The sequence below is a fragment of the Mobula birostris genome, chromosome 1 (genome assembly GCF_030028105.1).
Source record: "Mobula birostris isolate sMobBir1 chromosome 1, sMobBir1.hap1, whole genome shotgun sequence".
NCBI classification, from domain to species: Eukaryota; Metazoa; Chordata; class Chondrichthyes; order Myliobatiformes; family Myliobatidae; genus Mobula; species Mobula birostris.
The window spans coordinates 234572675-234587426 of NC_092370.1; the positions used below are offsets into that span (position 1 = coordinate 234572675).

Genomic DNA, 14752 nt, shown 5'->3' on the forward strand with positions numbered 1-14752 from the left:
CCTTGTCCATTCATCCTTCCCCACCGATCTCCCTCCTGGCACTTATCCTTGCAAGCGGAACAAGTGCTACACCTCCTCCCTCACCACCATTCAGGGCCCCTAAACAGTCCTTCCAGGTGAGGCAGCACTTTACCTCTGAGTCTGTTAGGGTCATATACTGTGTTTGGTGCTACTGGTGTGGCCTGCCGTATATCGGTGAGTCCCGACATAGATTGGGAGACCACTTCACCGAGCATCTACGCTCTGTCCAGCAGAACAAGCAGGATCTCCCAATGGTCATCTACTTCCCATTCCCATGCTGATATGTCTATCCATGGCTTCCTGCACTGTTGTGATACGGCCACACTTAGGTTGGAGGAACAGTACCATGTATTCTGTCTGGGTAGCCTCCAAGCTGATGGCATGAACATTGATTTCTCAAACTTCCAGTAATGCCTCCTTTCCTGCCCCCCGCTTCACCATTTCCCATTCCCTTTTCCCTCTCTCGTGTTATCTCCTTGCCCGCCCATTGCCTCCCTCTGGTGCTCCTCCCCCCACCTTCCTTCTGCCTCTTTCACCAATCAACTTCCTAGCTCTTTGCTTCATCCCTCCCCCTCCAAGTTTCACCTATCACCTGGCGTTTCTCTCTCCACCCAAAAGCTTTTTTCCTCCAGTCCAGCCGAAGGGTTTCGGCCTGAAACGTTGACTGTTCTTATTTCTATAGATGCTGCCTGGTGTGCTGAGTTCCTCCAGCCATTTTGTGTGCGGGTTGCTTGGATTTCCAGCATCTGCAGATTTTTCTCTTGTTTGTACTTGACCAAGGCAGCTTTGTGCAATGTGAACAGAAAGGCATCAACTTTCCTCATGTTGGCGTACAGGCCACATGATCTGCTGTTCACTGACTTGCATCATATAAGGCAGTGACAATAAATGCTATTCTGATGGGCTGGTTGGGTTGGAATGGTACAGTATGGAACATTACTGTCACATTTGGCACAGTTGCTTCACAGCATCCACATTCACTGGTCGGTGAGTGATTCCGTAAGAAGTTTGTACAGTCCTGGGTGCACTGGTTTCCTACCACAATCCAGAGATGTATGGGCTAGTGTTCATAACTTGTGGGTACTCTGGAAATACAGGCAATGTTTCCACTCATTTATAATAACTAGTGTGTGCAAAAATCTTGTGCTACGGAATTTTATGCCCAGTGACAACAGCATTTGCACGCAGAATAATTTCTTCAATAAGCCAGTTCTAAAATCTGCAGACAAAACTCCACGTTGTCAACACTGTCCGCATCAGAAACCGGAAAAAGAAATGTGATTGTATGCGATTGTGAAATATACTTAACCTGCCAACGAGGTCGAGGGTGACAACCTTTTGTGTGCAGTTCAAATTCCTTTGTGTGCTGATGGCAAGAGATGCGTACACGCGCACACCTTAGAGGGAACATTGAGTGTAGGGGCACTTGTGGGCCACCTTCTACTGATTTGGTTGGGCGTAAATGGTACGTTTCACTATATATTTCAAGGGCGGTGCGACAAATCTAACCTTTAATCCTTCTCTTGAGGGTAGAGTAGTTCAGCATGTGACAGACTGTTTTAGTTCCTTGCTTCTGGATGATGGCCTGCACAACCTATTACTTGGATATGGCCACGTTAAGATGCCACATTGGCTCCCTGTGACTGTGTGGGTTTCCCCTGGTACTCCGGGTGTCCCCCACAGGTTAGGGTTAGTAAGTTGTGGGCATGCTATGATAATAAACGCTGGAAGCGTGGTGTCCTGCCCCCTCCCCCTCAAAAACAATCCTCGGAAAAATCATTCATAATTTTCTGATCTACGCCTGACAAATAATACTAACCTTTATCATTTTAATTGCAGGCATATGTGAGCAGGGGCCATTTGGGCAGAAGGGCCTGCTTCCTTGCCGTATACGCAGTTGACTGTCGTTTACCCATTTTTATTTATCCTATTCATCAGTACTAGGGCCATAGCTTTCCATGCCTTGGAAATTCAAGTGCTCATCTGGATAAATCTTAAATGCTAGGATACCTGCTTCGATCACCTCCTCAGACAGCCTGTTCTGGACTCTAACCACCTCAGATCCCTTTCCAATGTCCTCTCCTTGCCCTCAGCCGGGGGGTCCCAACCTAGGATCCACAGTGTTGCTGCTGGCATTTAGGGCAGCAATGAAGGTCCTCCATCTCAGGTGGTGGTCATGGTTTCCTTCATCATGTCAGTAGCTTCCTCTCAGTTTCCACTACTAGCAGTTGTGCAAGTTCTGGGAGGAGACTCAGGAATATCATCACAATTGGGATGTAGAAGGAACTTTCATTGCTGTTTCCATAACAATTCTGTATAACCAGTCAGGGTTGTTGGCCCTGACCCTGAGCTGAACCCTTGAACCTGGAGAACCAGTGGACAAATCTCAGCCTGGCCTCTACCCTAGGACCTTTTTGACCCCCTTGCTTAATGGTATTGGTCCATGGCATTAAAAAAAAGGTTGGGAACTCCTGCCCTAAGCCAATGCCCTACAGTTGTAGATGTTTCTGCTATTGGGGAAAGTTTTGTATATTTACTCTTAATTGATGCCTCTATGAAGTCCAAGCCCAGCCTCTCTTCATAGCTGAAACATTCCATCCTAGGCAACAATCTGGTGAATCTCTTCTGCACTCTCATGTCTTTCCTGTAGTGCAGTGATCAGAACTGTGCCCAGATGTGATAATCTAAAAACACATACCTGCTTCATGTGTAATCTTATTAGAACATAGCACAGCACCGCTGAGAAATGGGCCCGAACAAGAGAAATTAGCCTGTTAGCTCACAATATCTATGCTAACCATGATGTCAAATTAAACTGTATCTGTCTGCACTTCATAAACACGTGATTCTACAGATGCTGGAAATCCAATGTAACACACACAAAGTGCTTGAGGAACTCAGCAGGTCAGGTAGTATCTATGAAATGAGAAAACAGTCAATGTTTTGGGCCAAGACCCTTCATCAGGACTGAGAAGGAATGGCGAAGAAGCAAGATTAAGGGGGAGAGGAAGGAATAGAGGCCTGCTAGTGATGGGAAGATGTGGGTGGGAAAGGGAGGGGGGTTATGGACCATCACCAGCCCTGATTGAGGGTCTTGGCTCGAAAGGTCAACTGTTTATTAATTTCCGTAGATACTCCTTGAGCTGGTGTGCGTGTGTGTGTGCATCCGTCTAAATGTCACTACCGTGTCTGCTTCCAACACTACCTGGCAGTGACTACCATGCATCTTTGTAGAGAATAGCTGGCTGGTGGTGTAGCATGCCGGACTTCGGAGCGAAAGCTCCTGAGTTCGAATCCAGCTGGCTCCCGTGCATGCTTTTCATCCGTGCTGGGTTGAGTGTCAAGCTAACAACTCGGCCTCGTAAAAATAAGAAAGCCAGATTTAAAAAAAAACGGTGTCCCGATGACTCCACTCAGAGTTAAGGGCTTTCTCCTTCTCCTTCTCCTTCTCCTTCTCCTTCTCCTTCTCCTTCTCCTTCTCCTTCTCCTTCTCCTTCTTCTTCTTCTTCTTCTTCTTCTTCTTCTTCTTCTTCTTTGTAGAGAATACCTCCACAGAATACTACAGCAAGAAAACCTGCCTTTGACCCAACATGTCCATGCCAACCAGGATGCCCATTTAAACCAGTCCCATTTGCCTACGCTTGGCCCATACTTCTCCAAACCTGATACAGGGTATTGAGCTGAGATTGACTGTTCCCTTTCCACGGATACTGCCTGACCCATTGAGTTCTTCCAGCAGATGGCTGGTTGCTCCAAATTCCAGTATCTGTGGTCCTTTATGTGGCTCCCTCTAAACCAGGGGATCCCAACCTTCTTTATGTTGTGGACCAATACCGTTAAGCAAGGGCTCTGTGGACCCCAGGCAGGGAACCCCTGATCTAAACCTTTCTTAACCATGATACCTAAAGCACTGGCTAATGGATTTGAGTACAAAGTTCAAAGAAAATTAATTAAGAAAGTATGTATATATCCCTTGAGATTCATTTTCTTGGAGTCATTCACAGTAGAACAAAGAGATACTTGAGAATAAATTTAAAAATTACACACAAAGCAACCACAGTGCAAAAGAAAACAAACTGCAAATAAATAATAATAAATTACGGAAGGTTCAAAAAACAAGGTAATGATAGATTTAGAAGAATATAAGGCTAACAGGAAGGAGCTTAAGAATGCAATTAGGAGAGCCAGAAAGGGCCATGAGAAGGCCTTGGCAAGCAGGATGAAGGAAAACTCCAAGGCATTCTACAAGTATGTGAAGAGAAATAGGATAAGACGTGAGAGAATAGGACCAATCAAGTGTGACAGTGGAAAAGTGTGTATGGAACCAGTGGAGATAGCAGAGGTATTTAATGAATACTTTGCTTACCAGTATTCACTATGGAAAAGGATCTTGGTAATTGTAGGGATGATTTACAGTGGATTGAAAAGATTGAGCATATAGACATTAAGAAAGAGGATGTGCTGGAGCTTTTGGAAAGCATCAAGTTGGATAAATCTCCTGTACTGGACAAGATGTACCCTAGTCTACTGTGGGAGGCAAGGGAGGAGATTGCTGAGCCTCTGTCAATGACCTTTGCAACATCAATGGGGACAGGGAGGTTTCGGAGGATTAGAGGGTTGAAGATGTTGTTCCCTTATTCAAGAAAGGAAGTAGAGATAGCCCAGGAAATTGTAGACCAGTGAGGCTTGCTTCATTGGTTGGTAAGTTGATGGAGAAGATCCTGAGAGGCAGGATCTATGAACATTTGGAGAGGCATAATATGATTAGGGATAGTCAGCATGGCTTTGTCAAAGGCAGGTCATGCCTTATGAGCCTGATTGAATTTTTTGAGGATGTGACTAAACACATTGATGAAGGTAGAGCAGTAGATGTAGTGTATATGGATTTCAGCAAGGCATTTGATAAGGTACCCCATGCAAGGCTTATTGAGAAAGTAAGGAGGCATGGGATCCAAGGGGACATTGCTTTGCAGATCCAGAACTGGCTTGCCCACAGAAGGGAAAGAATGGTTGTAGGCGGATCATATCCTGCATGGAGGTTGGTGACTAGTGGTGTGCCTTGGGGATCTGTTCTGGGATCCCTTCTCATTGTGATTTTTATAAAAGACCTGGATGAGGAAGTGGAGAGATGGGAGAGTAAATTTGCTGATGACACAAAGGTTGGGGGTGTTGTGGGTAGTGTGGAGGGCTGTCAGAGGTTACAGTGGGACATTGATAGGATGTAAAACTGGGCTGAGAAATGGCAGATGGAGTTCAACCCAGATAACCGTGAGAGGGTTCATTTTGGTAGGTCAAATATGATGGCAGAATATAATATTAATTGTAAGACCCTTGGCAGTGTGGAAGATCAGAAGGATCTTGGGGTCCGAGTCCATAGGACACTCAAAGCTGCTGCACAGGTTGACTCTGTGGATAAGAAGGCATACGGTGTATTGGCCTTCATCAATCATGGGATTGAGTTTAGGAGCTGAGAGGTAATGTTGCAGCTATATAAGACCCTGGTCAGACCCCACTTTGCGTACTGTGCTCAGTTCTGGTCACCTTACTACAGGAAGGATATGGAAACTATAGAAAGGATTCAGGGGAGATTTACAAGGATGTTGCCTGGATTGGGGAGCATGCCTTATGAGAATAGGTTGAGTGAACTTGGCCTTTTCTCTTTGGAGCGATGGAGGATGAGAGGTGACCTGATAGAGGTGTATATAATGATTAGATTAGATTATGAGGACACGCAGTCCTCTTTAATTGTCATTTAGTAATGCATGCATTAAGAAATGATACAATATTCCTCTGGTGTGATACAACAAAAACACAGGACAGACCAAGACTAAAAAACTAACAAAACATAACATATAGTTACAACAGTGCAACAATACCATAACTTGATGAAGAACAGTCCATGGCACAGTAAAAAAGTTCAAAGTTTCTTGAAAGTCCCACATCTCACGCAGACGGGAGAAGGAAGAAAACGCTCCCTGCCATGCCCGACCACAGTCCGACTCTGAGTTTTCTGAAAACTTCGAGCTCTGATCAGCCCTCCGACACAGAGTACCGAGCACCATCTCTGTCCAAATGTTTCGTCCTCAGCCTCGGTTGCCAGCAGCAGGCAAAGCCAGGGATTTTTGGGCCTACCCTTTGGAGATTCTCGATTGCACAGTAACAACAGCAGCGAACCAGGCATTCCGGAAATTTCTCCAGATGTTCCTCTGCTTCTCACATCTGTCTTCATCAAATCAGAATTGTCCACGGCTCCTATTTAACAGATACGATATCATTTTCACCGGAGAGCTGCGCGCGCGAGGCGCACTGCCATCTTCTCCTCCAGCATGAGAGGCATTGATCGTGTGGATAGTCAGAGGCTTTTTCCCAGGTCTGAAATGGCTAACATGAGAAGGCACAGTTTTAAGGTGCTTGGAAGTAGGTACCGAGGAGATGTCAGGGGTAAGTTTTTTATGCAAAGAGTAGTGAGTGCATGGAATGGGCTGCCGGCGGATATGATAGGGTCTTTTAAGAGACTCCTGGATAGGTACACGGAACCAAGAAAAATAGAGGGCTCTCGGTAACCCTAGGTAATTCCTAAAGTAAATACATGTTCGGCACAGCATTGTGGGCCGAAGGGCCTGTATTGTACTGTAGTTTTTCTATGTACAGGTTTCCCCCGCCATCCGACGGTAGAGCGTTCCTATGAAACGGTTCGTAAGCCGAAATGTCGTAAAGCGAAGAAGCAATTACCATTTATTTATATGGGAAAATTTTGTGAGCGTTCGCAGACCCAAAAACAACCTACCAAATCATGCCAAATAACACATAAAACCTAAAATAACAGTAACATATAGTAAAAGCAGGAATGATATGATAAATACACAGCCTATATAAAGTAGAAATACTTTTCCCACAATCATTGCCGGCACAGATCTCCGTAGCGAAAATCTCACGCAAGCGCTGTTGGCAAAAACACGGCGCAAGCACTCTCCAGTAACCTTTAAGCTATGAAGCTGTCAAATTATACCAAATAACACGTAAAAATACACAGCCGATATAAAGTAGAAATAATGTATGTACAGTGTAGTATCACTTACCGGAATCGGGACAGCGCCGAGCATACTGATGATGGTGTGTTGGACTGAGTCGTCGCAGGCTGGGTGGTGCAGTGGCCCCCACCCTCCGGTCCACCAACCAATACATTGCCGTGAAGCATACAGGGGTCCAGCGGTAGCCGGGACGCACCCAGCACATCTTTAAGAAAAAAGCCGAAATAAATATGCTAATTAATTACGTGCTGCCCGACACGTAATTGTTGGTCCAGATCAGTGCCGATTGCCGATTGCATCGCCTCTGATCTGGGCCGACAATTACGTGTGGGGCAGAACCTAATTAATTAGCATATTTATTTTGGCCTTTTTCTTAAAGATGTGCTGTGTGCTACTGCTGCATTCTCTGTGAATCGGTACAGTATCTGTCCGTGGCCTGGGGGTTTGGGGTGGTGGGACACTGGGGTGTCATCTCATCAACTATTTCCATTACAGCAGGCAGCTCATCTTCTCCTATGACTGCCCACCTCGATGTTGAAGGTCGAGGTTCGTCATCTGCTGTGGCTGATGTGGAAGGCTTGCTTGACTGCTGAGCCTCGCGCATTTTTCTATCATACAGTTCTTTGTAAGGACTCAAACTATCCTGTAAATATCCCCTAAACCTACGTACCCTTTCAAAATTAAAGTCGTACTTTATCATTACTCATTCGGTTTCAATTGTTATCCTTTCCTCTTCCAATTGCATCAGCTCTTCATCTGTCAGTTCTTGGTCATGGGATGCCAAAACCTCTTCAACATCATCTTCGTCAGCTTCCACAAGCCAAACTCACTTTGTCCTTACTTTGTTCACCACAATCGAAACGCTTAATTATGTCTAGTTTTACACTAAGTGTAACACCCTTACGAGCTCTTTCAGGCTTTTTTGACACCATAGAACTCATCTTGCAAACGACTGCTCACAGGCTCGTGTTAAAGCAATGCCGGCGAGAATGCCGTTCCGAATCTGGGGGAGAGCGGCTGCTCGGGGCGCGCGCTGAATTTTTTTCGTAACAGTGAAAATACCTTCTGAAAGCGAAAACAGGGTACTAATATAGATCTTTCGTAACAGTGAGGTTTCGTAAAGCAAACGTTCGTAAAGCGGGGGACACCTGTATCTGAATAATACTGAGAGTGAGTTGTCAAGTCCTGTTTGTGAATGTGAGTCCATAGGTTGTGGAATCAGCTTAGAGTTGAGGTGAGTGAAGTTATCCACATTGGTTCAGGTTGAAAAGTAATAATACTTCCTGACGCTGGTGGCGTGTGTCCTGAGGCTCTTGCACCTCGTTCCTCACAGTAGCCTTGAGAAGAGAGCACGGCCTGGACGATGGGGGGCCTTGATGATGGATGCTGCTTTCTTGTGGCAGCACTCCTTGTCGATGTGCTCAGTGGTGGGGAAGGCTTTGCCTGTGATGGGACGTTTTCTGTGGGGTTTGGTGAATAATTTTTTTTCTGAATAATCCATTTTAAAAAAAAAAAAAAAAAAAAAATTTATTCCCTTCCGATTCTGTCTTATCCCCAGACGCAACCCCGCAGGGATGCCCCACCGGTCAGAACTAGTGGAAGCCTTGCGCTACCGGCTGCAGGAGGCCACAGAGTGTGCCGAGCCAGATGTCCTGAGGGCCGTGACCGTCGACGTAGACAAGAAGCTGGCGAGCCTACCGTTCCCGCTGCCCTCCAGGAGCACTTCCTTCCGAGAAGCCGAGGTGGACCCCAAGGCTGAGGCGCTGTACCCAGGAGATGCCCCGCCGGGCATGGTGCCCCTGGCCGGCAAGGGCGTGGGTGACCGTCTGTTCGAGGCGGCCAGTGTGCTGCTGCTGGGTGACGGCAGCCTCAGCATGGAGCTGCAGCTGAGGACTATGGTGGAGATGCTGCTCCACAAGCAGTACTACCTAAACGGTATGATCGACTCCAAGGTGATGCTGCAGGCTGCCAAGTACTCACTGTGCACTGAGGAGTCGGCCCGCGACATGAACCTGCCCATGGGCATCCTGGAGGCCATCTTTGATGCCGATGTGAAGGCCACCTGCTACCTGGGCGCCTTCGCCAACATGTGGCATGTCTATGCACTGGCGTCTGTGCTACAGAGTGACATCTATTCCATTTACCCCATGAGAAACCTGAAGATCCGCCCCTACTTCAACCGGGTAATCGGCCCCCGGACCCGGCCGCCCGGGCCTCCGGTGCCTACCCTGCACATCATGTGGGCGGGCGAGCCCCTCCCCCAGGCCATCTTCAGGCCCCAGTACTTTGCCCCCGTTGTCTCCCTGCGCGGCCTTGACAGGCCGACCCCGCCGCTCAGGACATTGGAGCTGCTCAACGCCGAGCCTGACATCTCCTACTCGGTGCTGCGCGAGAGGTACAGCATCACCAAGAGCACCTTCTACCGCTGGAAGCGGCAGTCGCGGGAGCACCGGCGGCGGGCGGCTACCCGCTACGAGGCCCGCCACTACCTGCAGCGCTGCTTCGCCGAGGGCGGGGGCTTCCTGCCGCTGCAGCAGTTCCGCAGCCGGTTCCCCGACATCTCCCGCTCTACGTACTACGCCTGGAAGCACGAGATGGTGCTGATGGCTGGCGGGAGGCTGCCGCCTGGGGCCGGGACGGAGCCTGAACCGGGAGGGGGAGGGGCTCTGTACAGCGGCGCGGGCCCGGCGAAGGAAGTGGCCAGCCCATCCGCTCAGCGCTCCCTGACCATGCAGCAGGCCAGGAGCTTCCTGCAGGAGTGTGTCCTCCTCAATGCTTGCCCACCTTACAAGAGCTTCAGAAAGAGTTACCCCTGGATCTCCAGATCCACGTACTACAATTGGAGGAAGGAGGCAATGGGCCGGACACGGGATGGCCACCAGCGCCATGGCAACGGGCATGATGGCTGCCTGACCCTGCCTCCGCCTGCTTCCCGGCTGGGGGGCAGTGGTGGCAGCAATAGCCGCCCCCTGCCGGGTCTGCTGACTGCCCCTTCTTTCTCCGCCAGGCTGCGGAGGGTGAGGCAGTGGCAGCAGCTGCAGCTGGAAGCCAGGAGGCGGGCTCAGAGCAGGCAGATGCCACTGTCTGCCCTCCGCGTGCGCTTCCCATCCATCTCCACTGCCACCTTCCTGCGCTGGAGGGCCCTGGCCCAGAAGACCGGCTCCCGGGAGCCCAGGCGGCCCCACGGGGAGTTGCCTGCCCCTGTCACTGTCCCATGGGCTGGGGCATCCTTGGTCCAGGAGGTCCCGGGAGCCGGTGTGATGCCGGAGCCCAATGGGATGGCCGTCCAGCCACCGGCTCCGGCTACTCAACACGGGCCATCGTCCAAAGCCAAGGCCAAGCTATTCCTGCAGCGCCGTTACGTGTCCAGGGACTTCCCGACCTTCCGTGAGTTTAGCAGTTACTTCCCGCACACCCCGCGTTCCACCTACTACATGTGGAAGCGGGCGCTCAACAACGGGATGATGCTGATGCACTGCCCGGGGGCGGCAGAGGAGAAGCAGACCTAGCTGGGGGCTCTGGCCAGGGAAACTCCAGCCCTGTTGGGATTCTCTTGGAATCTCCAGCCTTGTCCTGGATCAACCAGACCCAAGTCCGTTCCTGACCAGGACAAACTCTAGCGCTAACCGGGACTCCACCAGGATTCTCCAACCTTCACCGGGACCCCTGACCCCCTGAGTGTCCATTGGGATACACCAGCCCCCTGACTGGGATCAATGAGACGAATTGCACCCCTGACAGTGTTTCCACAGGAAACTCCAGCTCTGACTGGGATTGGCCTGCTCTTAACTGAGATCAACCGGGGATCTCCAACCTTGTCCAAGGCTTCTGACCAGTAAACTCCCATCCTGGCCAGCGCCTACTGGGGAAATTCAGTCCCTCCTTGCCTTTTAACCCACTCATTTAAAAACTACCTCACCAGAATGGTTTGGGCTATCTGCCCAAATACATCCTCATGTAACTTGGTTTGAGCATCTGGGGCTGTTTGCTCTGTGGAAGGTGATGCATAAAGGGAAACTGTTACTGTGTTTGAGTTCTTTTATACAAGGATACCAGTGAACTGACTCATGGATCCAAGCACTGACTGCTGAAATGATTCTGGTCGTTAGGTCTGAGTCACTTTTGTTGTATTTTTTTTATATACTGAATGTAATAATACTCTGGCAGAATATGCACATGAGGTTTCCTGTATATTTTTGTACCTCATCCGACATGTGAGTTGTATTTTTGCATATATTATGTTCATTGTAAATGTAGGTTTTAACGACAGCAATTAGTCCAACTCTCTGGTCTTACTGAAAAGCAGCTACATTATTTAATTTAAAAAAAAGTTTAAAGACCTGTAGACTGCGTGTGAACTTCTCTTTAAATGTTGCAATTAAACCAGCATTCACCACTTCACACTCGCACCACACTGAGCCATGTTCCCCATAAATATTTCACCTCTTTTACCCTTAACCTATGACCTCTAGTTGTAGTCTTACCACAATGACCATCAACCAGTCATTCAATAATTACACGCCAGTCGCACGTTCTGTTTGACAAATTTACCTCCAACCCACACACTAGGGGCAATTTACAATGGCCAATTAGCTTAACCACTTGCACAGAGAGCAGTACAGAAACAGACCATTCAGCCCATCTATTCCATGCTGAGCTGCTACTGCCTAGTCCTATCAACCCCACACCATAGACATCCCTCCTGCCCACATCCATGCACTTATCAAAGGTCACATAACCCGCATTCATCACTTCTGCCAGTGGTTCAGCTCATTCCACACTCTCACCACCCCCTGAGTGAAGAAGTTCCAACTTGCGTTCCCCTCAAACATTTCACTTTTAACCTGTGACCCCTGTCTGGTTCAAGTCTCACCCCTCGTAATTTGTATTGTGTCTTTGGGACGGGGGAAGAAGTGGGTTACAGTCACAGAGAGAACGGGAAAACTCCACACAGACAGCACCCAAGGTCAGGGTTGAACCTGATTCAGATGGTGCTGGGAGGCAGCAGCTCTGCCTGCTGTGACATTGAGACATCCTGCTGGTGTAGAAGTGTGGTCTCGTGGGGAGACAGACCCATGGTTGTGGGCTGCAAATGGGCTCCTCCAGGATCAACTTTATTCATGCTGTACATTACATTTATTAACAGATGGCTGTGAGTGTTTGTTTATTTGGAGATACAGGAAGGAGTATGTCCTTCAGGCCCCTGTCAACCCGATTTAACCCTAACCTAATCACAGGACAATTTACAATGACCAGTTAACCTGCCGGTACGTCGTTGGCCCGTGGGGAGAAAGAAATGGATCACCCAGAGCAAATCCACGTACTCCACAGGGAGAACATACCAGAGACTCCTTCCAGAGGGTGCCAGGATTGAACTTCAAACGCTGATGCTGTAATAGCTTTGCGTTAACCGCTAAGGTACACGACATGTAACAACAGCATTCAACAATTATTAATTGTTAAAATAAAGTTAGAGGTTAAAGTTCAGATATGGAATGAAATGTACATACATACATAAATTATTGTTCATCCCCTCACTTTTAGCATTTGTTTTTTTGTGAGGCCCAGTTGCTAGCTCAACCCATCACAGATGGAAAGCATGCAAGGAGCCAGCTGGATTCGAACCTGGAACCACCAACCTTATAATCCAGTGCAGATGCCACTACACCACCAACTGACCAGTATACATAAATGCCAACATGCATTTACAATGTAAACAGTTTTGTAAAAAGTGGTTTAAAGTATTTACAGTGCAGTGGCTGGGGTAATAGATCAGGGGTCCCCCAGCTGGGGTTCACGGACCTTTAGGTTAATGTTTGGAGTCTATGGCATAAAAAAGGTTGGGAACCCATGTAGTAGAGGGGGTAGGGTAGCTAACCAGAATGGTTGCTTAGATTCCCTGTCAACCACAATAGAGCCCGTCTCCTGCCAAGTGAACACTGGAGGGCAGCGCCAGCCTGGATGCTGTGCCACACTGTCCCCAGTGGAGCGCACCAGCCCTGAGGCCTCCCCCCTCCCTCACACCATCACCATGGCTTGAGACCAGTCCTTGCACATACAAAACAAGTATGTGTGGAATGACAGTAGAACCATCACTTCCATCGTAGAGATCATTAACATATAACATGAAAAGAAGCAGTCCCAACACTGACCCGTGCGGAACGCCACAAATCACTGGCAGCCAACCAGAAAATGCTCCCTTTATTCCCACTCTTTGCCTGCTGCCAATCAGCAAATCTTCTTTCCATGGTAGTATCTTTCCTGTAATACCATGGGCTCTTGTTCAGCAGCTTCATGTGCAGCACGTTGTCATAGGCCAGAAAATCCAAACAAACACCATCCACCGACTTCCCTTCGTCCATCAGGCCTGTTATTTGTCAAAGGTTTCCAACAGATCTGTCAGGCAAGATTTCTCCTGAATGAAACTGTGCTGTCTTTGGCTTATTTTATCAAACACTCTGAAATCTCATCCAACATCTTCCCAACCACAGAGGTCAGGCTAATGGGCCGATAAGTTCCTGTCTTCTGCCTCCCTCCCTTCTCAAAGAGCGGAGTGACATTTACAAATTTCCAGTCCAACAGGAAGCTTTCTATTAAAACCCCAACCAGCTTGAAAGTATGCAACCTGACAGACTCTTGTTTGATGTGTCAACAGTAAAATAAACATTTCACCAGGGTTCAGCGGTACAGAAGGCTATTAATTTTGAGAGGCCTACAATACAAGACCAAGGATGAGGCTTTATAAGGTATGGTCAGACTGCACTTGAAATATTGTTAGCAGTTTTGGGCCCCCTATCTATGAAAGGATGTCTGGCATTGGCGCGATTCCGGAGAGGGTTCATGAGAGTCATCTCAGGAATGAGATGGTTAATTTATGAGAAGTGTTTATTGACCGGACCTAAATACACTGGAGTTCAGGAGAATGAGGAGAGATGTCATTGAAAACTATCGAATATTGAAAGGCCTTGATATAGTGAACGTACAGAGGATGTTTCTATAGCGGGGGAGCCTAGGAACAGGGGGCACAGCCTCAGAATAGAAGCATGTCACTTTGAAACAGATGAGGAGGAATTTTTTTTTAGCCAGAGGATGGTGAATCTGTGGAAGTTATTGCCATAGATTTCTGTGTAGGCCAAGTCATTGGGTATATTTAAAGTGAAGTGTGACGGGTTCTTGATTAGTCAGGGTATCAAATATTTTGGGGAGAAGTCAGGAGAATGGTGTTGAGAGAAATAATAAAATACCTATGATTGAATGGCTGAGCGAACTTTGTTGGACTGAATAGCCTAATTCTGCTCCAATGTCTTATGATTTTATGGCTTTATGGTTCCAGGTTTCCAAGAGCTTGGTGGATAATGGAGGCAGGATATGCACCAGAAAGTGCATGGCTTGTCTTCCTCACAGAAAGAGGAAGATTAGCTTTATCTGCACATGTACATCGAAACATAGTGTGAAATGTGTTGTTTGCATCAACGACCAACGCAGTCCGAGAATGTGCTGGGGTCAGCCCGCAAGTTTCATAATGCTTTCAGCGCCAACAAAGCATGCCCTCAACTTACTAACTTTAATTCATATGTCTTTTGAATGTGGGAAGGAAGCATAGCACCCCGTAGTCATGAGGAGAATGTGTAACTATTCAGGCAGTGGTGGGAACTGAGCCTGCGTTGCTGGCACTGTGAAGCATGCAGTAATTGCAGCCC

The 14752-nt window shown here is 48.0% G+C and overlaps 1 protein-coding gene across 1 annotated transcript; it reads left to right on the forward strand.

Moving 5' to 3' along the window:
• Positions 1 to 8626: 8626 nt before the first annotated feature.
• Positions 8627 to 10561, forward strand: vrtn (vertebrae development associated). Its single transcript, XM_072240744.1, has one exon. The coding sequence runs from the start codon at positions 8627 to 8629 to the stop codon at positions 10559 to 10561; it is 1935 nt and encodes a 644-aa protein (XP_072096845.1).
• Positions 10562 to 14752: the final 4191 nt, after the last annotated feature.